The sequence below is a fragment of the Rhea pennata genome, chromosome 6, assembly GCF_028389875.1.
Source record: "Rhea pennata isolate bPtePen1 chromosome 6, bPtePen1.pri, whole genome shotgun sequence".
In the NCBI taxonomy this organism is placed as follows: Eukaryota; Metazoa; Chordata; class Aves; order Rheiformes; family Rheidae; genus Rhea; species Rhea pennata.
The window spans coordinates 39,139,900-39,163,531 of NC_084668.1; the positions used below are offsets into that span (position 1 = coordinate 39,139,900).

The following is a 23,632-nucleotide window of genomic DNA, read 5'->3' on the forward strand; positions in this document are numbered from 1 at the left end:
TCCTTTGGCTGAGGAGAAGGCAAGAGGAAGCGAGGACTCCCTTTTTCTGCCACTTCCAGAGATGGAAAAGAGATAGTCCCAAAGGGCAAAGAACAAATGTGACCCTCCCTAAGCTCATCTCCAATCAAGAGGTTGGGAATCAGCTATATCCTTTCTTGCTACTTAAATCTGTGTTAATTCCCCTATGACAAGGATTGTTTCTTTCTCTGGTTTGTAGCCTACAGTCAGTTCCTTTCTGCACAATGTAATTTGCCAGCTCTGTTAGGCTTTTATCACTTCCTCTCCCTATAGTAAAGGGGAAAAGATGATAAAAAGCCACATACACACATGCACACACTCGCGCACACACACAGTTTATTTGTACACGGCTTTTAACAAAAGGCCAAAAAGCAAATTGCATTTACACTGTGGGAAGAGACTTTTGCTGCAGGGTTTTCCTTGGGAACTCTAAATGATTTCTTTTTCCCAGGACTTTCGATTACAGGATGCAATTTAAGTGAATACTTTCTGAAATGTGGTTTAGGCAAAGCAGTTAAGAGGATGATCATAGCCTATGGAAAACAATCCCAGACATTTGTTACTAGGCCTGTGCTGTCTGAATCAAGTGTCTATGCTCTGATGTACACCTCTGCGTACAGATTTTCAGAGGGGCTCTATGCCTAGCCAAGGCTCCTGGGAGCAGCCACAGAAGCGTACAGATCTAGCTGAACTGAGCCCTTCTTGTTCAAAATGTTTTCAACAGACTTCAGACTCCTAGACACATCCTCACTTTTAAAAGCCCTACTTGAAAGCAGATGGAGGGTGTTCACATCTGCACTGCACTCAAATCAGATTAAGTCAAAGGACAAAGTTTAGGACTCCACACCGCCCACACAGTCAAGGGAGGTGGTAAGAGGGAGAATCTCTGTTCACGGCCCCCAACTGTACAGATGTAAGTGAACAGTCTGAAAAAAGCCAAGCTATTTGAAATGTAAGTTACCACACTTCCTTTCCTCTCATCTATACATGTGTTAGGGTGGATTTTCAAAGGAGAGCAGCTTCTGAGGAGTGTTAGAACAGCAGATGACACAGGAAACTGAATTTTAGCCCTATGAATAATGTGACCTAGTCAAAGAATAGCACTAACCCTGTGTCACTCTTCTACCACTAAATAAATGGTATCTGTTCAAGCGCACCATGTCCCAGGTTGTCTGACCCACTTCTTCCGGATCAGGAAAGAACAGAGACAACCAGAAAAAGTGGATGCTAACTCTTCTTCCCGCTGAAAACCTACATCTCACCCAGCTACTGCTCCTTTGTTCTCTGTGCTTCGGAAGGGCAAAAAGCAACGACTGCCAGACTGCAAACTCTGCTTCTCACCTTGTCTCACACAGGTGATATGTTGCACAGCTACTAGATGGTTAGCAGCCAGGTTGAGAGATCCTGCACAACCCTTGCCAAAAAATACACACTCTGTGGCTTTTATCCAGAGGACACTGAGATCACTGCAAGCCAGTTCCCCAGATGTCACTGGGATGACCCAGAAATTGCTGGGGTGGCACGGTAGCCTACAAGATAGTTTGTGAAAAGCCCGGTCGGGTGAAGCTGAAATGCAGTTCCTTCAACAACAAGTCCTGTCCTTACTAGTGCATAGAATTCCTGTTGAAGATAGTGGGAGCCAAATAGGTATGTAACTGCCAGGAAGGAGATAAGGATTTTCAGAGTAGTCTAAGCAATGCTCCTATGTCATACTGAAATCTGCCCTGAGGCATCCTTGAAATCACAGGCTGTGATCTGTGCTGTAAAAAAGCTACAGGGCCCATCAATTCTCAGCCAGTAATAAAAAAGTTGAATTCCAGCCATATGAAATTGTTCTAAAGCACCATGAGAGTTAAACTCCCATTGGAAAGCCCTGGAGGAGTATAAATCTGCTGAAGAGATCACTGTTTGACTGAACGAATTCCCAGCCCTGTCATCCTACTTATGGGATACCTCTTGGGCTAGAACTGTTGCCCTTTAAGTGCTCTGTTTATATATGTTTTTCTAAGCAACAAAAATATTCACTTCAAAAGGCTAAAAAAAAGTATGAAGGAAAGACACTTACTGGTGGTTTGCTCTCCAGTCAAAGGTTTGCTCTCCCTGCCATGGCTTACAGCAAAGATCTTAAAGAGATAGGTTGTTCCTGGGAGCAGGTCAACAACTTCAGCAAAAGAGCTCCTGGTAATAGGTAGTCTCTGGCCATGCTGGCCAGGGCGATTGACAGGGATTACTTCTACCCGATAGCCAGACACTGTGCTCTCCGGTGCGGTCCACATGATGGTGACCTTGACATCAGAAACCTCCACAAACTGCAGATCTTTGGGTGAAGGAACTTCATCTGAGAAGAGAGAGACCATACAGAGTGTTGGAGCGAGTCCTGAGCCATTGGCAGGAGAGGTCACAGGAGTATGGTAAGGAAGAAAACAGGGGAGTTTTTACTGAACAGTTGATAGCCCAAGAATATTTACTGGCTAGAAAGACACCATGGTAACCTTACCTTAAGCATATGCACACATTCCTGGGCAATATTTATGCAGACTGCACATTCAAAATGATACTACATGGCTTTAAGTACCTTATGCCTTGAGCCATAGATGATACATTGCTGCCACAAAAAGAACTGGAAAACTAGACGCACTATGCTGCAGAACTTCAAGTATACACAAAACCAAAAGATTGAAAAAGTACTCCAAAGGCTGGAAACTAAAATCATTTTTTTTGAAAATTAAATGAGTGTTTTAAAAATGACCATGACCTGGTTAGAATGTCTACAATTCATTTTAAACCCATCTTTTTTAATTAAACAAATACAGGGGATTATCTCGCCTTACTGGAGTCAAAAAGAAAATCCAGTTTGCTCTGTTTGGCCCACAGCACTGCATCATTGAATTCCTATGTTCAAATTAGGTTGCTTTAAATTAGGATTGATACTGCCCTGAAGTTAACCAAAGCACATTTTCAGAAGATAGAAGCCAAACCATAAAATGGCTGAGCTGAGTTCATGCCTGGTAAATCCCCATTTGCTTGCCAGGGGATGTGCTTGCAACTTGCAGGACCATCAAATTCCATTGCCACCACATCAGATCACTGTTATTTCACCATCTTTCTTTTAGTTTGGCTGTTCAACCCAATCAGCTACTTCAAGAACCCTGAAGCCAGTATTTTTTCAATTGTGCATGCCTCATGTTTAGATCATATGGTCTTACTTCGGCACATCAGTCAATGCTGAGCAATCTCCCATCCCCATTAACTGCAGTGGAAAATAACGGTTAGGTCTGAAAGGAGAGGGAGGAGTCAGGTGAACCATTCAGATTTGTATTGTGGTATCTAAATATATAGCCTTAAACATCTGCAGCCCATGGACTGAGGCAAAATGATTTACCAGGCTTGTGAGATCTCTTAGGATAATCCCCCGGGGACAACTTAGGAAATTCTGATCTTTCTTTTCCAAAGACACTGCCTTACAATGCAAAAACCAATCTTTTGACATCCCTGCAGTCTAGTCCCTCAGTATTTACAACGCTATGAATGCAAAGGAGTGGCTTGCCTGTGTCAGTCCCTAAGAGAGAAGACTTTGCTACAGAACTTCATTATCAGTGATGTTTATAATAAAAACAAAAATTAAAAAAAGAGAACAGCATTAAGAGTCCATTCAAGGATTCAACAGCACAACTCATTTAACTAGAGCAATACTAATTGGCTACTTGGCTCCACGTGCTGCCAGAAAATCCTCCCGAGTTACTGATATCCAGAACACGCTGGCCATTACCTGTGCGTGGGACACCTGTGGTTTCCTGCTGGATGAAGACAGGAGTACTCTCCTGATTTTCTTCCACTGCATAGATGCTGATGTTGTACTGAACGCCTGGCATTAAGTCACTGAGCGTTACAGAGGTAGCAGTGTCTGGCAGGTTGAGCTCTGTGCTGCTGCCTTCCACAGAGGGTGTGTAGACAATTCTGTAGCCTAAAGCAAGAGAGGTATATTTAGTCCTCAGACACAATCAGTAACCCAGCACAAGGAACACTAGAAATGAGAACTAAATGGATCTCCCCACTGAGACTTCATAAAAACAACCCTGAACTTAAGTGGCACTTGTGGCTCCCCTTTGCTGAAGTCCTGTCTACAGATCATATGTTCTTAACGCCTTGAAATGCACAATCTGACCTGGATCAGAATATTCCTGAGCTTAGACATATGTATTTATGGTCTATGTAGTTCTTGTTTGGTATGGGATGGTCTGCATGACAATTACACAGAGAAAGTCATGGTGCTTGGTTATTTAAACCAAATCCAGTAGGAATCATTTTTCATCCGGCCATCTGGATTGCAAGTTCAAACGGCAAAACCCATTCAGCTGTACGCCCAGCCAAGCAAGCGCTGGACTGCTCATGTGCTTTCCAGCTGGGACTCCTAGACTTAGCAGAATTAACATGCCCACCCTCCAGCCCAGAGTTACATTTTTTTTCCTGCTACATTTCAGATTCCATCAGAAGTGCAAGATAAATGTGTTCATTTAGTCAAACCTGTGATTGGAGCCTGTGGTCTGCTCCAGCTAATTACAATTGATGTGTCATCTACACTTTCCACGGTGTGCTCAGGAGGTGCATCAGGAGCTGTTTAATGGAATAACAGAGAACAGCAAATGTGAGGATGTGATGTGAAAAAAAAAATCTATTGAGCAAATAATTCACTGAAGAGCTGCTTTCAAAGTGCAGCAACACCCACCCACACCTACCTGTAGTCTGTGAAGTAGACAAGATGAGGTTCTGCTCTCCTTCTTCAGAGATCTGGTAGACATTAACAATGTACTTGCGACCAGGAAGCAAGTCAGGGATGTTCACAGAAGTAGCTGTGCTTGGAAGATCTAAGGGAGGAAAACAAACAAACAAACAAACAAACAAACAAAACAAACAAAAAAAAAAAAAAAAACAGAAGCACCTTAGCAATTCTCCTGTCTTCTCACCAAGTGAGATAACAGAGACCTCTCTTCCTGCGTGGGCTGAGTAAGAGGTTCTTTAAGATAAAAGAGTGATTGTTCTGTAATATATATTCACATCAGAAGAGTTGTGTAAAGAGCTGGAACAGTTCTCTACACTCAGCAGGCAGGCAACATGTAGGACTGCAAGTGCTGCGGTATGATATGGCCCTTGCTGGGCCCCAGGGAAACTGGGGCAGTACCCCACTGCACTCTGCTGACCTTTAGCCATCTCAGTCGAGTACTCGTTTTACACTTATAACCACCACATTTTTTTGATGCAGCAAAACCTGAAAGAATTTTCACATGAAAAGCTCACGTGGAAAAACTGACTCCTGAATGGTGATGAATGACACAACGAGGACTGATAAGCTTCTCTCCCCCCATCCCTTCCCCTAGATGTCCACCTACACTCCAGATGTAGGAAATTCCCCATGAAGTAGCTCCTTTCTGGCCAGATGGCAGCCAAGCATCTTAAGGGAAACAGGGAATTGCCTTCAGTTTGTCTTAAAATTTCTGCCCGCAGACAGATAAACTTAGGAGCTGCTGAGCAATGCAGCTTGGCTGTCTAGGCAGTCAGACTGCAGACAGGGAAGGCTGTGCCATTGCTGGCAGTCCCACTGTAAGCCACTCCTACTCCTAAGCCCGAGTTCGACAGGGGCAACAGTCTGGGGAGAGTTACTGGGTCAAAAAATTATTGTTCATTTTTTCATGTTGTTCTTCTATCACACATATGGCATAATAGATGTTTTAACTTCTAGTCTTTGTGAGATACTGCTATTACCATCATTAAGAAAGGAAATAAGGAAAAAGATTAAGATGAAGTTCTGTGTGCGGACACAGGCTCTATAGTAGACATAGAAAAAGGGGGTTCAATTCCTAGGCAAGTCCAGTGCCTTTAACTAGCCTCTTGGCTTAGCTAAAACACCACGTTATCTAAAGCAAGCACAATCTGATTCAGACAAAATAACTGGCAGAGTGGACTAGGACAGATCTGTGAAATAATGAGCAGCCAAGAGACAGCAAATAGGAAAGATAGCTCTGTCCATTCCGATGGAAGGACAAAGGGTAGCAAAGGAAACTAGCCAGGTGGCAGGTTCAAAGAACACAAATCTGGTTCTCTTTTCAGCTGCAAAGCTGCTCACTTCAGGATACTGTGGAAGCTACTAAGTTGACATGAATCTTAAAAAAAAAAAAAAAAAAAAAAAAAAAAAAAAAAAAACAGAAAAAAAATATCCACACTTACTAAAGCAAGGACACTACCTCTGGCTCAGGGAGCTCTCAGCTGCAGGACTCAGAGCATTGCAGTACTGCTACATACCTGCCTTGTTCTCACACCCTTCCCTGGGCATGAACTTATGGCCATTGACAGAGAAAGGACAATGAACAAGATTTCACCGACTGTGAAACTGAGCTAGTGCAACCACTCTTACATCCCAATTTAATCACACTTCTTAAGAGTTCGTGAAATCCTCACTCTCAACCCTGGGTATAGAGACTGTCACAGAAAACAGCCATCTACCCTAAGCGATGCAGCGGTCTAGCAGACGCAAACACTGTCTCACCAAGATACTGCGGCTCATCACCCTCTTCGCTCAGCTCATATTCAACACGGAATCCAGAAACTGTGTCGGAAGCAGAAACCCAGGAGACAACAAAGCTGTTGGCTGTGATTTCAGTGACTGACTCTGAAGTAGCAACCACAGGAGGAAGAAGAGTTGTTTCTCCTGAAACAGTATTGCCTACAAAAGAGAAGAAAAAGGTTTAAATAACTACTGCCACTTGTGCAGCCCAGTTAATACACATCAATACTACATCAATGGGAAACAAAAACTAGCAAAACTATCACATGGGGAGATGCGGTATTACTGGGTATCACTCCCAGCCCACTGTTTGACTTACTTGTCACTGCTGTGGTGCTGGTTGTGGTAAAATCAAAGCGAGTGACTTCTTTGTGGCCATACTGCTGAACACTGATGAGCTGTCCCTCATATATCACACCAGGCTTCAGGCCTGAGATGGTATAGGAGTTCAGGTGACCAGGGATGGTGGCTTCTTTCCAGTGCTTCCCAGCATTTTTCTGCAAAAACCAGAACACTCATTGCTTAAGAGACTCCACAGCCTGCAAGAAGCAGGTTTCCAGTGATCTAACCTGCACACAGTTACTTAGTACTGTGATATTTGAACAAAAGACTAGAACAGTTAATGCACATAAAGCCAAGTCAAAGGAGATGAAAAATGCATGCCAGGAAGCAGGGCTAGTAGCATTTTGGGTCATTAAGTTTTACTGGGGTAAAGCCAAAGCAATCTAGCTTTGAACTTTAAAAGGAGCATTGTTTGTAGTGTATACACTAAAATCATACCTTTATCAAAAATGCAATAAGGCATAAGGAATGGCTGGAAAATGCCTATCAGAAGGCTGTTCACAACAGCACACTAAGCTATCATCTGAAAACAATATACAGAACAGTTCTTCCCTCCTACCCTGTGTTTAAACTCCTCAAGAAGCTCTAAAAATCAGGTTCCATCCTCTGAGGTTTTTACCCCAGTGCTTTAAAGTCCATTTCTCTCAGGCCTTGATCCAAGATACACTTAAGTCTGTAGAAAAGCTTGAGTGCCTTTAATGGCTTTGGATCAGGGCCTTTATTGTTCTCTTTGATAACAGGCAACATTGAGGTACTAGTGTTCTTAACCGTTAAGCGGTCTTTTGTGAAACTGCCCTCTGGGGAACTTAAACACAGCTCATATGCATCGGTTAAAGCGAATCACTCCTCAAATGTGACTAAGCCAACAAGCAGTGGTTAACCAGCCTTGGAGTACGGAAGGAGAGATGACTGTTCGTTTAATCCTATGCTGGCTCTTTATATCTTCATATCCTACACATTTTTACCTCCTCCTAACTATTCTGGTTGCCTCTGGACATGCACACGGTACTAAAACAGTGTTTCTTAGGATGAGGAAACTCTCATATAGATTTACACTACTTAGAGTGAGCAAGAATATGAAGTTAGCCTGTTTATTGTGCTAGTGCTTTTGTTAATGACATCATTCATAAACAGCGACCAGTAGTGCTCCTGCATGAAAACAGCAAGTATTTATAAAGCATTGGTCATCTTTGATCCTCAGAGATGGATCCTGTTCTCCTTGACAGGACAAGGATGCTGAATTAGCAACTAAAGCTCGCTGAAAACATCAGCCATTTCTTCTGGCCACTAAAAAAGGCCAAATAAAATATTTTTTGGACAAAAGGGGAATCTTCATGATGAAATGTGAGTTCTCACTGAAAAGAAAAACTAAGTGAGGACTCCACAGTTGAAAGCCTTGTGTTTGTAAGAACCATGTGTTTCCGGAGCTCAGAGTGCAGCTATCAGCCCAGATGAACGTGGCACTCACCGGTCTCCAGCGCAGAATGTACTTGGTGATGTGAGATGGTTCGGGTGCGTTCCACTGGATGGGGTGGGAGTTCGGCTGATTTGTGCTCTCTGTAATGATCACCTGAACAGGTCCAGTTGCACCTGAAATTTTCAACATAATAAAAATATTTTCCTTCTGCCTTATTGTAGAGTCAAAAAGGAAGAAGAGTGTGTAGCCCACTACACATATTGGAAATAAGTCATGCTTTCATTCTGTGCTTAAAGCTTTTAGTGCTCAACAGAAAACTGATGAATCAGGGAATATATGCTGTGGTGGAGTTAGCTATATATGTGCTATTTGGGTGAACGTGTCATCAATAAAACAGAAGACTGAAGTGAGAAAAATAGTCAAACAGACAAACTCCTGATCTCATCTCAAGTACTCCCTGCTAAGGGACACTAGTCTTTCCACTAGCCTTTTGCTACATTTCCTAATCAGTTACTTTGAAATACTGGATTTTCATGACTCTGAAGCACTTCATCGGTGATGAGGTATGTCTTCTACACACAGACCAAATCAGAAGGCTTGAGACAGATCAGGCCCATAAACACATGAAAATACAAGTTCAATAGCGCTCTAATACTTAAGGTTACTGATTTCTTCTATTTACACATTTGGCTAGATTAGGCCCAAGAAGCATGTTTTTCCCTAGAGCTTTCCAGATAGAGAAGGAAAGGTTTTATGATCCCATGGTTCTCCTTTTAGTTCCTCTTGCTCTCTGCTAGGGAGGTCTCCCTGAATGCTTAGCAGCGCTGCGCTCACATGTTGAGTCTCAGAAAGTATCAGCAATAAGCAGCCTAGAATCTGCAGGTGAGTGTGCGTCTTTAGCCATTAAAGACCTCTTACATACACACACTTCCATTTATAGTTTATTTGGACAACTGTGTAACATATATACCTGCCCCATATTTAACAGGACTTCAAGCCAAACAAACCTGTGCCCACACACAGAATGTTTCAAAGCTCACCTAACCCCAAACCTACATTCAGAAACACTAGATTTGGTTTATTTACACATCTTCAGTCACTCTTTTGTCTAAAGAAAGCCCAAAGCCCTGGTCTCCAGTCTGGAGGCATGCATATTTCACATAGCTCAAGGAGATGTTTGTTTTAGCAGTCTGACAAAAAGTCAAAGAAAAGCCCCAGTTAAGAAACTTCTGGGAAAAAAAAAAAAAAAAAAAAAAAAAAAAGCCAAAGAAGGCCTGCTTCCTATTTTAAGGAAGGCAGACTCTGGTTTGCCTGCTGAGTGTCATATTCCTCATCCCTGGCTCACAGGTCGTATGGCCACAGACAGAAAAGCAGCTGGGTATAGTCTGGCTCAATACCGTGTGGCAGCAAAGACCCTCCATATGATGCAAAGCCAGTCATATAGAGAAGAGGTACTTGAGCCATCTGTGGGAGGCATTTAACAGACTTTGAAGGGCTAGTCCCCTCCTATAGCAGAGGCCCCTAAATTAAAACCCTCTCTCTGCACAAGATGATCAGCCTCAGGTTCTCTCTCCAAACTCACAAGGCTCTTAGAGGATAAATACATTGAAGCTACTGAGCAGACTAATACTCTTTAACCCGTCTTGATAGGAAAACAGAGAATCACTTTTCACTGAAGATGCCATATGCAGTTCTGATCAAATTCCTCCACATTTATGCTAGGAGTTGAATAGGGAAACAAATGATATGAGTATAGTCTTCTCCTCCCAGCAGAGAAGCCACAACAATATAGTCTTAATATTTCATCTCATTCGGAGTAAGACTTTGGCAGTTGCAACCTTAAACGGGAAGGTAAAGAGACTCCTCTTATGTTCCGCTCAGGGAACAGAAACAGAACAAACCAACAGATAGAAGCATTGACTGTATCTATAAAGATTTCCTGGAACTGACTGGGCAAATGAAAGTTCAAATATTTAGTTTCAGGGCAATGATCAGGGAAAAGGCTTCATTCTGTGGTAGATTCTGCTTCTGCAGTAAGTGGGAAAAGACCATACGGGTAGTAGTTTTAGGCAATAGAAACTGAAGGTTGCAGATGTGATATTGCTAAATACCAAGAGGCAATCTAAACTCAGGTTGGGTGAACTCATAGTCATTCTCTAAATGAAGTCCAGCCTCAGGAGAGCTGTGAACAGCCTGGGTTCCTCTTTCTAAACATGACACCTGTATGTATCCGCCAAGAAGGGTAAGGAAATGATTCTGTTCTAAAAGGGAGCCAAAAAGATCACTTGAACTGCTAAGGAAGAGCACCTGCAGATTATAAACCATTAGGAGGCCTGGAAAGCTACAGAAATCAAGTGTTTGCTTTTGTGGTACACAGCAGAAATCACTTTCACTTATTAGGAGTTGAAAACAATATGGAATGATGTACAGAAAGCTGATGAGGTAAAGGATGGGGAATACTTTCCTTGGATCTCGCTCAGAAGACAAGTTATTTGTTGGGTTTCTTACCAGGATAGGTCTGCAGTGGCTGGCAGTGCCATTCTCCAATACCACGGCCATAGCAATAACACTGGTATCTGACACCATGGACGTACTTCTCCCACGAATCTCCAATCTGGTAAAAGGTACGGGTTTCTGAATCTTGGCACTGATCTAAAGGCACAAAAGAGTTAAAGCACCGTGTGTTATTGAAATTATTGTTGGGGGAGGGAGGGAAAAGAGTCAAAGCCAAAAATCAGAAGACATCCTTTCCAAAAAAGGTGACACTAATGTTTACTTGCAAATACTACTACATATAAAGAAAGGGGCAACAGAAGTTGAATCTCAGATCAAGGTCCTTGATATATCACTGCACATGTTAAGTCAGATATTGGGGGACTAATTCAGTAGTGACACATTTCTTAAACTATTGTTAAGTACAGGCATGTACAGGACAGGTCCACCTGGCAAGCTTCCCAGTAAAGTCCATAGGGGGAGGGAAGAGTGTCCTTCAAGAAAGGATTTATTTTTCACTATAATCGTGGAACCCAATTATGATCCAGTCAACTGAGTGAGTTCATCTCTCATCCAAAGCTGAACCATGCTGCTCTCAAAGAAATCAATGACAATATTCTTCCTGGCTTCAGTAGAATCCAGTTATACTGTGAGTATGAAGTGACCACTTATTTTGCAGTGGAATCATTCCAGATATATGAACCAAAGAAGGATAGATCAAATCCTGAAATCAGCTTATCTTGTGTAAATACAGCACAGCATCAGCACTTCAATACACTTCCTACTCTGACCTAAGTTCATATTTCTGGCTCAATGGAAATTTTCTGTGAGAACCAACACTATGCTTGTTTGGATAAACAGAAGCTTACTTTAGAGAGATAACAAAAATTAAATCAACAGCACCTTTGAAGATTGCTGAACTCCCTCCCCCCATCCTCCTTTTTAAAAAAGTAATTTTTCAACAGCATTACAATCTGAGTTCCTCCACTGAACCTATACACATATTACTGTAAATAAAGCAGAGTTTAACCACTAGTACTTTCTAACAGATTTTTTTGGCAACAATTCGAAGTTCTTTTGGATTTAGTAACTACAAATCAAACAAACAATCAGATGTTATCTTCCAATATAGGTTTACTGGGTAAAGAAGGGGAGGCAGAGAAGCTGAAATCTCTTTATTCCTGCACAGAACCACGATGGTTTTAGCTAGCCTCCAGAGTGCTATTAACATGTGTTCTCATCCTGAGCTTTCTCCTTGCCAGAGCAAAGAACAGCCAAAGGGAGGAAAAAAAAAAGAACAAGAAAAAAGAAAAGCAATTTAGTCCAAGGTAAGTTCATATATACTAGCACTCCTTTCTCAGTTCAGTGAGGAGACAAAATAATTTAGGAAAGAAAGGAAGCAAGAACAGGTTCTAGCATCACTACCTAGCTCCATATTGGTTTATCAGCACTCAGCTGGAGACCCCTACCTACCCAGCTGACAGTTCAGATACCAGAATTCAGTCAATTTAGCCCAGTGTGGGCCTAATATACCCTGTTATCCCAATCACTAGAGTGTGTTACCTTTTAACAGGTATGTTGCCACTATCCACTGCTATTGCAGCATCATCAACTTCTGTTGCATGTCTGATAACCTAAGTTCACCTCTTTAGAGCTATGATTCCTCTATCACTTACCCTCCAACAAACACAACCTTAATACTTTGCCACTTGTGCAATTCAGGGCAGAAACTGGGCAAACACCGGGTCCAGATTCACACACCATTTTCACCATAGCACAACCAAGTCTTGCATAGCTACGGCCTGTGTTCGGCAAGCAGGAATAGCTGGCAACTTACCAACAGGATCACATTTCCATCTGCCCCGACCCTGGCCAAAGCACGTGCAGTTCAGCATATGCCCCTCGTCGTGACGCTTGTGGAATGTCTGGTTCACATCATAGGTGATACCATCCACAATGCACTGGTCTGTTTGAGAAAGAGCAGAGATACTTTGTCAGCAAGAGCTCAAAGATAAATTTTTCTGCTTAGCACATAGTTCCCTTCTCTTGATCAGCTTACAGAGGCTAACCATGACAAGCTCCATCCCTTGATCAGCTTACAGAGGCTAATTATGACAAGCTCCATCCCTGCAAAAGAGCACTTCCAGTATTTATGATAATCACAGACCAGTGCTGCACATGCACATCGCTGCTGCTGAGTTCCTTTACCAGCAGTGTGCAAATAAGCACCGCTTGCAGCAAAACGGTCCGTAGGATGCAGTCCAAAATACTAAGCATTATTCAAACTACAGAACAGCTTGACTGATCCCTATGACAGACTTTCCACACGTGAAGGAAGATAACACAGTACGCTAACTGTTTCACTACCTCATCTGAGAATATTGGTCTACAGCAATACTTTGGTGAGTATGGCCAAAATCATCAGTGCTATGCAAGGAAAAAAGGGCTACCCCAAATTCATAAAGATACCATAAGGATGCTTGCACCTCACTGATTTTATGCTGCCAGCTCTCTGCCACACTTTGCTGTAATCTAAAGAGAGGAGCAGATGTATTTTATGTCCAGGATGCTACTGGTGCCTGCTAATCAGCTCTGAACTCAAAAAGCAGCAACCAGACCCCATGCTGAAATACAATGGTATCAGTCTACTGGGGTCAATGAGGCTATGGCAACCTGTGATCTGGCCCAGAATTCCTAAAGGCAATCTAATCAAAGCAAGGCAAAGACAGGCAAAACAAATATGAAAACCACTCTAGAAGCATGTTGTTTTGCTAACTAGGACCCAAGAGACCTAAGTTCAGTTTCAGACTCGGTCTCAGGCCTTCTGTCCTTGGGGAAGTGACTCAGTAAATCCCAGGCCTTCATTCCCCATCATATTTTCCCACACCACAGGTCCAGTGGGGGCTGAGGACCTTCTCTGGTTGCTATGTTTTAACAGCCCTACTTAGATAACCTATGCCTTTTGAAAAATGGCAGAATCTCCTCCTCACCCCTCCATTAAGGGAGACCTCTAAGTCAGGGTTGAAATTGCAGACAACTATGCTGAGAAAGGAGCTTCAGAGACCAACTTTTAGCTACGCATTTCTCACTGTTCTGAAGGAAGTGCACAAAAAACCCCTCCTAAAGTCTGAGTGAGCTTTTCCCTATAAATTATATCCCGTTTCAGCAGTGGTGTTCGAGCCCTTTCTTGGCGTGTTGACAGCATTCCCCACCCCCCGCTCGCCTTTTCCAGACACAAAGCCAATGCTGTGAGCTAGCTGTAGGATGATCAAATGTCTGTGCTTTTAAGTCTTTTTTTGGTGTTGTTTAAGCACTTCTTCACTTGGACCACTTATATAAATATGTAAATAAATAAAAGTAATCCATAAGAAAAGTTGGCAGGACAGCGCCGAGATTAGCCAAAGGGATTCATCCAACACAGACAAATTGCAAACTGCACTGCAGAACAATAAAACAGACAGCTCTGCACTCAGACTTCAGACTAGTCTGGGGCCTTGTGTGTTCACGAGAGGGGGAAATACCTCTGCTCTCCATAAAGCTACAATGGCACCAAAGCCTAAATGTAGACAAAAGGAGGTAGGGATACTGACTGATCGGGCTAATTGTGCTTTCTCTGCTTCCTCACCTATAAAAGCGGAATCTGTACTTCTCCAGCATGTAACAAGAGAGGAGCTTCATGTAGCCCCTCTGATTTCCCCCTCTATGCCACAGACAAGCCTGGTGATATATGATATGAGTCTGGGCTCCAATTCCCCAGTGATGAGAATCGAAGGAAAACCAATTTCTCCCACTTCCAAAGCAGACTATGTGATGTCAACGTAAAAAACAGTACCTCTGAGCTGGGAGTAGGCAATGCAAGTCCACTCTCCACGGCCATTTCCTACACAAGTACATCTCATCATATGGCCCATGTCATGTTGTTTATCCCACTGGTCGCCAACGCGGTACATGACACCGTCATTTGTTGTGCAGATTTCTTCATGGGCTGGTTGAGAAGAGAGTAAAAGAATGCTTTACATGGCTAGAAGGCTCAGACCATTTGCAAAGCTTCCTCATACCATTCAGTGTTTTCTGCATCTTAACAAGGGAGCTGTAGGAACAGTTCCATTTCGAATACCATTTTTGCTCGGTGATCGTGTTTTCCAAGTGCATACCCCTCCTAGGGATTCATTCATTTTAATTCTCTAAAGAGAGTTACAGGAAGCAACTTCTGTACACTGTCCAAGAGATGCTGGGTGAATGAATCAGTTCTTGTTACATATATGCCTTTATATGAGCATAGCTATTTAAAGACCTGAGTTTCACAAGCTGTTGAAGGGCTCAGAGGTTGCACCGCCTTGATTTACAAGAGCTCTGTCATTTAAAAACTGGAAGTCACGTTCCCTTTAAGTACGTTTCATCCATAAACCCACTCACTGAGACATGCATGGATTGTAGGAATGGGCCATGATACTGACTTTGACACTGCTGACTTTTCCAGGGTAACACACTGATATTAAGCACATTCTCATCCTTATCCTTATCCACACATTGGACAAAAGGAAGTGAGGAGCGATGAAGTTTTAGCAGATACAAACCCCAAAGCCCACTTCCTATAAAGCGCTACAGTACAATGCAGTCTAATGAATCTACACCAGTTTGCACTAGCCGCCAACCATGTCTTCCACTGGCTGGTAGCAAAAGAGTAATGAAAATCACCTTCTCCTTGCACTGCCTGAGTCTGTCAGAACTGATTAGTGGGAAAAAAACAAGGAAAAAAAAGAACAACACAACTTAAATTCCTTAAAGTGTTTTGGGCTGGGAAGCAGTTGGCTGGAAGTCATCAATAACCCAGTCAATGACAGCCAGCTCCTTACTTTGCAGCTCAAAGAATCTTTATAAGTACCCCCATAATCCATTTTTGGTTCTCAGTCTTACCAGCCATGGGACAGAACCCAAATTTCTGGTCAGCATCATAGTTCTCAGTGGTTCCACACCACTTCATGTTGTCTCTCCGTCCCTCAGAAGTACAGTCAGTGTAGTTGCGGTTGTTATACAGGAAAGGGAAGTGGCACAATGCACCATTGGAATTGCCACCTCGTGTCTGGACCAATACTGTAGAAAAGTAAAAAGGTAAAAAATGCAAATCAAGCCTGTGCTCTCTCCTAAAAGGCAGGAAGAGCTAAAACCAAACCACCAATGCTATTTTTCCTTTCTCTGTTTGCTCTTCTGATACTACCCACCAGCCTCTCTCCTTGACTTAACTTAATTCAGATCTGGAAACATAAACCTTGCACAAGGTCAATTCAGTTCAAACGTTGCTGCGGAAAGAATTGATGGACCCAGGCATGGGAATTCATGGGTAAGAGGGAAAACTAAAGCCTTCTGTGTCTGGGAAGTGGCTTTGCAGACCCTCCGTACTAAGGCCCAGGTAATAAAGTAATCTCACTGAGGTTATTACTCAGTTGTGCCCTTTGGCTTGAAGTAAAGTTGTAGTCCTTAGGAAAGGGTTACAACTCGGTTACGTACAACAGCACAAGCACAAAATCTCTGCAGGTTGGAATGTTCATGTTTTGCAAGCAGCAGTGGAAAGAGGAATCTAATCTACATGAACTATTCACCTCTTGAGCAACTCTGGTTTACAAGTAATGGAGAAAAGGGAATCATTTGCTTAGGTTTTTCTATATCGATATTTCTCATTCCCACAGTATATCACAGGAAGTCCCACTAAAACAGGAATGTTGGGGGAGGCCAGGAGGGGAGAGGCTTTTTTTTTTTTAAGAGAACATTATATATGCTGGAGAGAAGGGCTTGGCTTTTTTTCAGAAAAGCACAACTGAAGAATAGCAGTATTTATGCAGGGTAAGCAGAGTTTTCCTCTGCAAATGTGAGAAGTTTCAGACACATTCTCTCCAAGGTCAGATCCCAGAGGAGGCTGCCTGGATATGGTTCCATTGATGTCTGATGGGCCTTCCGGAAAATGTAACCACACAGGTAAGTTTGTGCTGTAAAGGGAGCACGACCATCCGCAGAAAAGGGAATGCAGCTGCATTAGTCATGCACCAGCTCTTGATCACAGTGATCACAAACCACATTAGGATTACTGCTATATATGGCAACCCTGGCTAGAGAGTCAAGAGTGAGGGAGTGACAGAGGACTGCACAAATTGTATTCCATGGATAGCCTCTCCTTTGCAGCCTAATATGGGCATCGGCTCTAGCAATTCAGCCAAGCGAAAAGACAGTCTTTGGGGCCAAAGCCTCAAAACCACCCTGACTAGGAACTCCTGTTCTAAGGTTTGTTTAGGAAAGAGAAAGAACAGGACTCAAAAGCTACATGTTTGTCACCCTGACTACTCTAAAGATGGCCAAAAGCACAAAAACATCCCGACTCTAGATAGTCTTCTGCCCACATGGCTGCCTTGCTGTTGGGGCGTGCCTACAGTCCCCTCAGATTGCCAGGACTGTTCCAACAGCCCATTGTTATGAGCTGTGCTCCTTCTACCACCTGCTCACGAGGGCCATGCGTGCGTGAAGATCCTCAGAGAGGAACCTACCATTCTGCTCTGTACAGAAGGAGTATCTCCTGTCCTGCTCAAAGTTGGAGGTGGTGCTGCACCAGAGGTGCCCATCTGTACGGCCTTCGGTGGTGCAAGAATAGAAAGTCCTCCCGTCATAGGTGAAAGGCAAAACACAGGCTTCTCCACCAGAATTGCCACCATACGTTTGAGTTGCAGCTTTAACACAAACAAATCACAGCGTTAGATTCTGGCTCAAAGCAATCCCCAGTCCTGGGGCTCCAAAAGATCAATAGCCTCTTCAGGCCAAATCACCGGCCACTGTGAACCCGCACTGAGTTCCAAGGACCTGGGCCGATACACACCAACCGAAGACTTAGTCCCACAGCTGTGGCATTCTTTTACATTCTTTTTCCAAACATATATTATTGCAGCTTGCTTTGAGTAAAATTATTAGTGCTGCTTCCCAAGGGCTGTTCTCTCCCCGCAGGTTATATATAACTCACTGGGAAATTTGTACCCTACAGAGCCAGGCTTCAAATAATCAAAACAGCTATTACTTCCCCCTTTTACCTTTCTCCAGTATTTGTCTTCCTCAGAAGAGGCTTCTGATATATGCACTAAAGAGATTTTACATTGAAGTTAATCCACAGGGCAATCCCAAATATCTCATTGGACTGAACAGGCACAAAACAAACTCATACCTATTTCCTGGCAGCTGACTCCATTGCCCAGGCAGGTACACAGCATCTGCTGGCTTCCCTGTGTCTTGAGCCACTGCATACCCACAGAGTACACCACTCCATTATCAGTTATGCACTGACCATAGGGCTGAGGCTGTGGCTGTTGAGGTTGGGGCTGGTACAATGCAGTCTGCAAATTTGTGAAGCTAGGAGAGCCAGAACCTGTGGCAGAATACAGGAGAAAAGTGAAACTAGATACCAGGCAAAGGTGAAAAAACAGAGCACTTCAATTAAATGCAGAGATAAAGTCTTAGGTACTTTCCGTCAAGTTTAAGGTACAACACTTTCAGCTCCCCCAGACGCATTTTGAATATTCCTTTTCAAAGCACTAATTTGAGCTCCATTTACCAAATTCCGAAATTAAAAGAACCACTCCCACTTCTAATGACAGCCTCCAGCCTCTACTACTGCAGAGTGTCTTTAAGAAGGACTAAAAGCATAGCCTGGTTTTCATGGGCCTTGCTGAAAAGAAAGGGTTTTCTTTGGAAAAAGTATTTTAGTTGAAGGAAGTCTACAATAAAAAAACCAAAGACCAGTGACAAAGTAATAACAAGTACTTAGAAGGTAAGGGGGATGAGGCAAGGAAAAGGAAGTATTCATTTTGAATTCTTCATTGTCGAAGCAGAAGAACAAATAAATGTATTCCTCTGTTCTGGAATTTTTCAACTCTGAATCAAAGTTTTTGCCCAGTTACCATTCTGAATAACACTGAGACACAAAGAGGCTTCTTTTCTATACTGTGGACACTGCTAATGTTTCCCAGAGCAAGCCCCACAAATTCAGCTCTGCTGAAAAAGAGGTAGTAATGCAAGCAGAGCAGTGGCACCCTTTAAGCCTTGTGAATTTGGAAGTTGAGACCTTCTGAGATTTTAAAGCTAACCTGCTGGCACCTACAGTTAAGTCATTTACCAAGAAAAGCTCAGTGTAGCTACTACAGGAAAATACAGAGAAGATTTACTCTGCATACAGCAGAAGGAAAACTAGCTCATTAAAATGGCAGGAAAGAATTTAGGAGCTGAAGACATTGACAAAACTTAGGCAGGAAGCTTATATTACTTATAAACTAGATATTTCAAAAAAAATTCAGAGATATTTGAAGTTCATGTATTAAACAAACAAAATTGTACACATCCTGTGACATTTCTATTTTTTAAAGCTCATCCATAGGTTATTTATCTTGCCAAAGAAACTAGATGGCCTCAGATGAGTTTAAATTAAGGGAATTTAAAGAAAATTACCAAGGCAAATACAACAAGTCCAGATATTAACTCTAAGTGTCATGTCTCCAAGACAGCTAAAAGATATTTCCTATAGATGCATGATTCTAGATACATGATTTACTGCATTGTAATCATGCATGCAATTGCATTTGCATGGGCAAGCCCTATTTGGGCAAGGAAACCAAGCATAAATTTATGGTATCTATGTATGCACAGAAAAAGGAACATCTCTCAAACTGACCCTATTTCTTGCTGATCTTTCCCTGACAAAATTCCTAAATGCCTAAGTGAGGACGGTGCAATTCAACACCCAGCCCTAGTCATTCAAACATGTGCCATTCCTTGGCTCTTCCCCTCCCCTAAGCACTATGATGCCCCACTTACCAGTGCTAGTTGTATGCAGGGATGTGTGTCTTTCACATTTCCATTCACCTCTGCCATTGCCAGTACAGATGCACTGAAGCAAATTTCCACGGTTATCCTTCTTGCTCCAGGTGTCTCCAATTCTGTAGGAAGTCTTGGTGTCATGGTCATTGCACCTATCTGTATAAGAAACATGGCTATTAGCTATTTCTGCACTGAATGGCTTGAGTGTGCGATTTATAGTACTGAACAACCAACACTATGCAATAAGCTGATAGTAGGCTACAGAAAACTGGGAAGGTTCTCAACAAAGTCTTTAAACTATCAGGAGTCCTATACGCTCTAATGCCTGTGTTAAGTTGCATAAACAAGGAAAGAGTCTGAAAATCCTGATGCTAAGTAAGTCTAAGAAAATTCCCATCGATTTCCAGAACAGGAATTTCATTTTCTAGACATGGTCTCAAACAGCACCATAACACTCCCAATTTCAAGAAGGTAAGCTACATTTAAAAAATTCACATGTGTTAAAAACAACTAGCAAGAATGTTTTTAATCCAGGATGAGCTTTTTAAAAGCCATTTTAAATCCATTCTGTCCAGTATACACCTTCAATACCTGCTTTAATGCCTTCCCCCCCCTTCTTTTTAATAGGAAGTCTTTATAGCTGGGTCATTTCAAGTTATAAACAAGGCACAGTTCAACTTCAGAGCACTGCTGCAATTGGAAAAAGCTAAAACCTATTGGAGGGCAATCTGTTAAATTTCAGTTCTTCCAAAAAGAAGTGGGTGAAGTGGCCAGTAAAGTTAATAGAAGTTACTCGGTCAAACCAAGAATATTAGACTTTCTGAATCTTGCCGTTGTCTTTAATAATCCATAGCCCCTGATGAATTGAGTAAATGGGTTCAAAGGACAGCATAACAAACTACTTTTGTCTGAATGCCAGAGCCACATGGTTTAACCAGTTCTTCTTCCATTACAGCATTTTACCTTCTCATCCAAGGGCAACTCAACTATAATCATGGGTCAATGAACATGGATTTATGAAGAACTGTGGAAGGACACATACATCACCACAGATTTCCACATTCATACTCTGCCTGGTGTGCTGTTTCAATGGCAAACACTTGAATGATTCACGGGAGCTAAAATGACCAAAAATCTGAGTATTTGCCAGAAGAGTGGTAAAATGGTAAAGTGCTGATAGTGTAATTTGGCATAAAACCTGTCTTACAAACACTCAGGCTCTCAAGTTAAGTGACAAAAAGCCAACACCCTCCACCCCATCAAAAACAACCCACCCACCAACAGAAGTCATTCTGGAAAGTGTTGGCTATGAAAGACAGACGATAGCAACAACACATACTGAAACACAGTACCACTTTGTGGGCTACAGGTACCATTTTTAAACAGCAAGATTCAAATTTACATATTTGATTACATTTGAAAAACAAAATGAACAGGCCATTACGCTACAATTTCCCCTACGATTCAACTACATAGGCCTGACTTATGGGAGGAAAGATACTGCCAAATCATTTTTATTAATATCTATTAGTATTAGCTCTATTAGTATTAGTATCACCTCCAAAATTCACAAACACCACGTTCTGTTTTACTCATTCCTATCTGACAGTTAATGATTTTTCCCCCATGTGCCTCTAACAGAGTTAATATTGTCAAGGCTGGTTTGATTTTTATAGCTCAATTCTTGACCAAGCCTCCCTAGGTCTTCAATTTTAATCCCAATCCTCCTTAGTGTTTTAGTTCTTTACAGTTCTGTTGTTTATATCAGCAGAAAACTATTATCTGTTTGTCCCAAGACAACTGAATGAGTCAATTTAAAGGCTACAGAAGAGTTTCTTAAAACTTGCATAACAAAGGCGTAAGGTAGAAAGTTAAATTTTGAGGCAGCCAGCATAAACTGCGATAGCTCTACAATGGGGCTTGTTCCTACCAAAATCCAAATAGGAGGTAAATAAGCAAATGAGATTTCAGATTTTGGAAACCCAGTCTGCTTTGCAAACAGTAATACAATAGATATTTACACCAGTGTAGATCACTGATACAGAAACATAGGGAAGTCATTTGAACTGGTGAAGCGTATTTACCCTGAAGACTTAAAATGGTGGGAAAAGCTAACAAGGTAAATGAGAGAGTAGATAAAGTAAACCCTGTTTGAGCTAGCACATATATTGAACTGTAAACAAGGGGAAAAAACCTTAAGATTACATTTTAAATTTGGCAGACTTCACTGCTGGACCAGGTGTCTATTTCTCTTTAAAAGCTCCATATTCTCCCTCAAGAGGTTATTTAAACAACCCCAAAAGGGGTGAGATTAGGCCAAATTCTGTGCCAACCTGCAGACTAAGCAATTCCGCTGGCTTCCCGGGGGACGCCCGACCGTGAGTCACTCGCCCTGCGCCTTTCCCCAAAGCTTTTTATCTACAGCAGATCAAAAACCAAAACAACACGGCCAAAATAAGGTCAGCGGCGTGGAGCACCGGCCCTTAGATGCCCCGCCGTTGCAAATGGCGGGTGCCACGTGCAAGAGTTTACTTCTGGCCCCAGACAGGATTATTTTCCACCCCGTTCTCCTGAGACTTTTACCCGGGCAGCTCTCTAAAACCACTGTCGAGAGCTGTAGGGTGGGAAAAGGAGCACCTCTGCGTTTCCGTGCACGACATTTTTTCCATGTAGAATTAGGGGAAGAATAAAAATAAATAATAAATAAATAAATATCAGGCTTCAAAGCGCCCTCTTTCCGCTTGGTGTCACTTCAGCGCCTGAGCTTGCACGTGGCAGCCAGGGAAGCCGAGGGAGTGGGAGAAATGGCATTTTGAAAGCTGAACTTGGAAAGTGTGAGGGAAAAAAAAAAAAGTAAAATGAAAGAAAATGAAGATAGCGCAGGGAAAGGGCTCGGCGGCGAGGCCGGCACTTACTTCTGGAGGTGCAGGTGATGCGGCCGCTGCCCTCGCCCAGGCAGGTGCAGTCCACCATCATCCAGCCCTGGTAGGGCTTCTCCCAGGTCTCGCCCACCACGTAGGACGTCCCGGCCGTGTTGTCGTAGCAGCGCTCGGCTGCAGGAGGCAAGGACAGGTTAGCCGCGGGCTGGGGAGCACGGAGGAGAAAGAGGAGGAGGAAGAGAGCTGCCACCTACCCACAGGCTTGCAGGTCCACTCGCCCTTGCCGTTGCCCAGGCAGACGCACTCCAGCATGTAGCCGCCCGTCTCGTGGGGCCGTCGCCAGGTATCGCCGATCTTGTAGGACTGGCCACCCTCGTGGCAGCGATCTGCGGCACGGCAGAGGGAGGGAGGCTCAGCCCCAGGGCCGGGGGGGCTCCGCCATCAAGATGGCTCCCGGGCCCCTCTGCAAAATGGCGCCTGCCCCCCCCCCACCCCTCCCCTAGGGCGAGGGGGGACGTTGCCTCCCGGCCGCCGCCTTCTTTCTGCGGCCGACCTGCCCCCGAAAGCCTGAGGGGCCCCCACGGGAGCAGGGAGAAAGGGGGCGCTTCGCCCTCAGGTGGGGTCACTGCGCCCTCAGGGCGGCTCCATGACTGCCACAGGGGGACCCCGGCGTGCAAACATGGCGCCTTCTTCCGAGGGAGGGAGGAGAAGCGTGCGGCTGGGCGCTTATTAGGGGTCCCAGGAGCTTTCTGCTGGCTCGCTTAAGAAAGTGGGGAACCCAAGAGAGTTACAAAGATCGATTCGGAGCCAGTTACAGCCAGCGAGGCCCTCCAGCGAGCTGTAAACCGGGCTGCCGAGGAGGAAACGAGGCCGCTCCTACGTTCGCGGTTTCCTTGCTGACCCTTCCTCTTCTCACAATGCCTATCACCGCTGCCCGATAAAAACGCCGCTAAATTCGGAACGGCGTCAGCTCTCCTCGTTAGAGCCAACGCGTTTCTTTCCGTACAACAGCGACGGCTCGTTCCTGAGCTACTATTGGAGCCGGCACTATGAGGCTCGGGCAAGAAACTGGGCACT

General features: G+C 43.5%; 1 protein-coding gene across 4 annotated transcripts in view; it reads right to left on the reverse strand.

Annotated features, from left to right (window-relative positions):
* The window catches only part of FN1 (fibronectin 1), a 55,401-nt gene that overhangs the window by 28,956 nt on the left and 2,813 nt on the right, over positions 1–23,632 (reverse strand). For all 4 annotated transcript variants that reach the window (XM_062579114.1, XM_062579116.1, XM_062579115.1 and 1 more), the window contains exons 4-19: positions 22,810–22,941; positions 22,592–22,729; positions 19,674–19,832; positions 18,031–18,231; positions 17,366–17,545; positions 15,747–15,923; positions 14,662–14,814; positions 12,667–12,795; positions 10,845–10,988; positions 8,388–8,509; positions 6,897–7,074; positions 6,560–6,736; positions 4,755–4,883; positions 4,543–4,632; positions 3,788–3,982; positions 2,084–2,356 (exon numbers count right to left, since the gene is read on the reverse strand). In XM_062579114.1, coding sequence (XP_062435098.1) covers positions 2,084–2,356; positions 3,788–3,982; positions 4,543–4,632; positions 4,755–4,883; positions 6,560–6,736; positions 6,897–7,074; positions 8,388–8,509; positions 10,845–10,988; positions 12,667–12,795; positions 14,662–14,814; positions 15,747–15,923; positions 17,366–17,545; positions 18,031–18,231; positions 19,674–19,832; positions 22,592–22,729; positions 22,810–22,941 — 2,577 coding nt within the window. The remainder of the gene's footprint in view (positions 1–2,083; positions 2,357–3,787; positions 3,983–4,542; positions 4,633–4,754; positions 4,884–6,559; positions 6,737–6,896; positions 7,075–8,387; positions 8,510–10,844; positions 10,989–12,666; positions 12,796–14,661; positions 14,815–15,746; positions 15,924–17,365; positions 17,546–18,030; positions 18,232–19,673; positions 19,833–22,591; positions 22,730–22,809; positions 22,942–23,632) is intronic.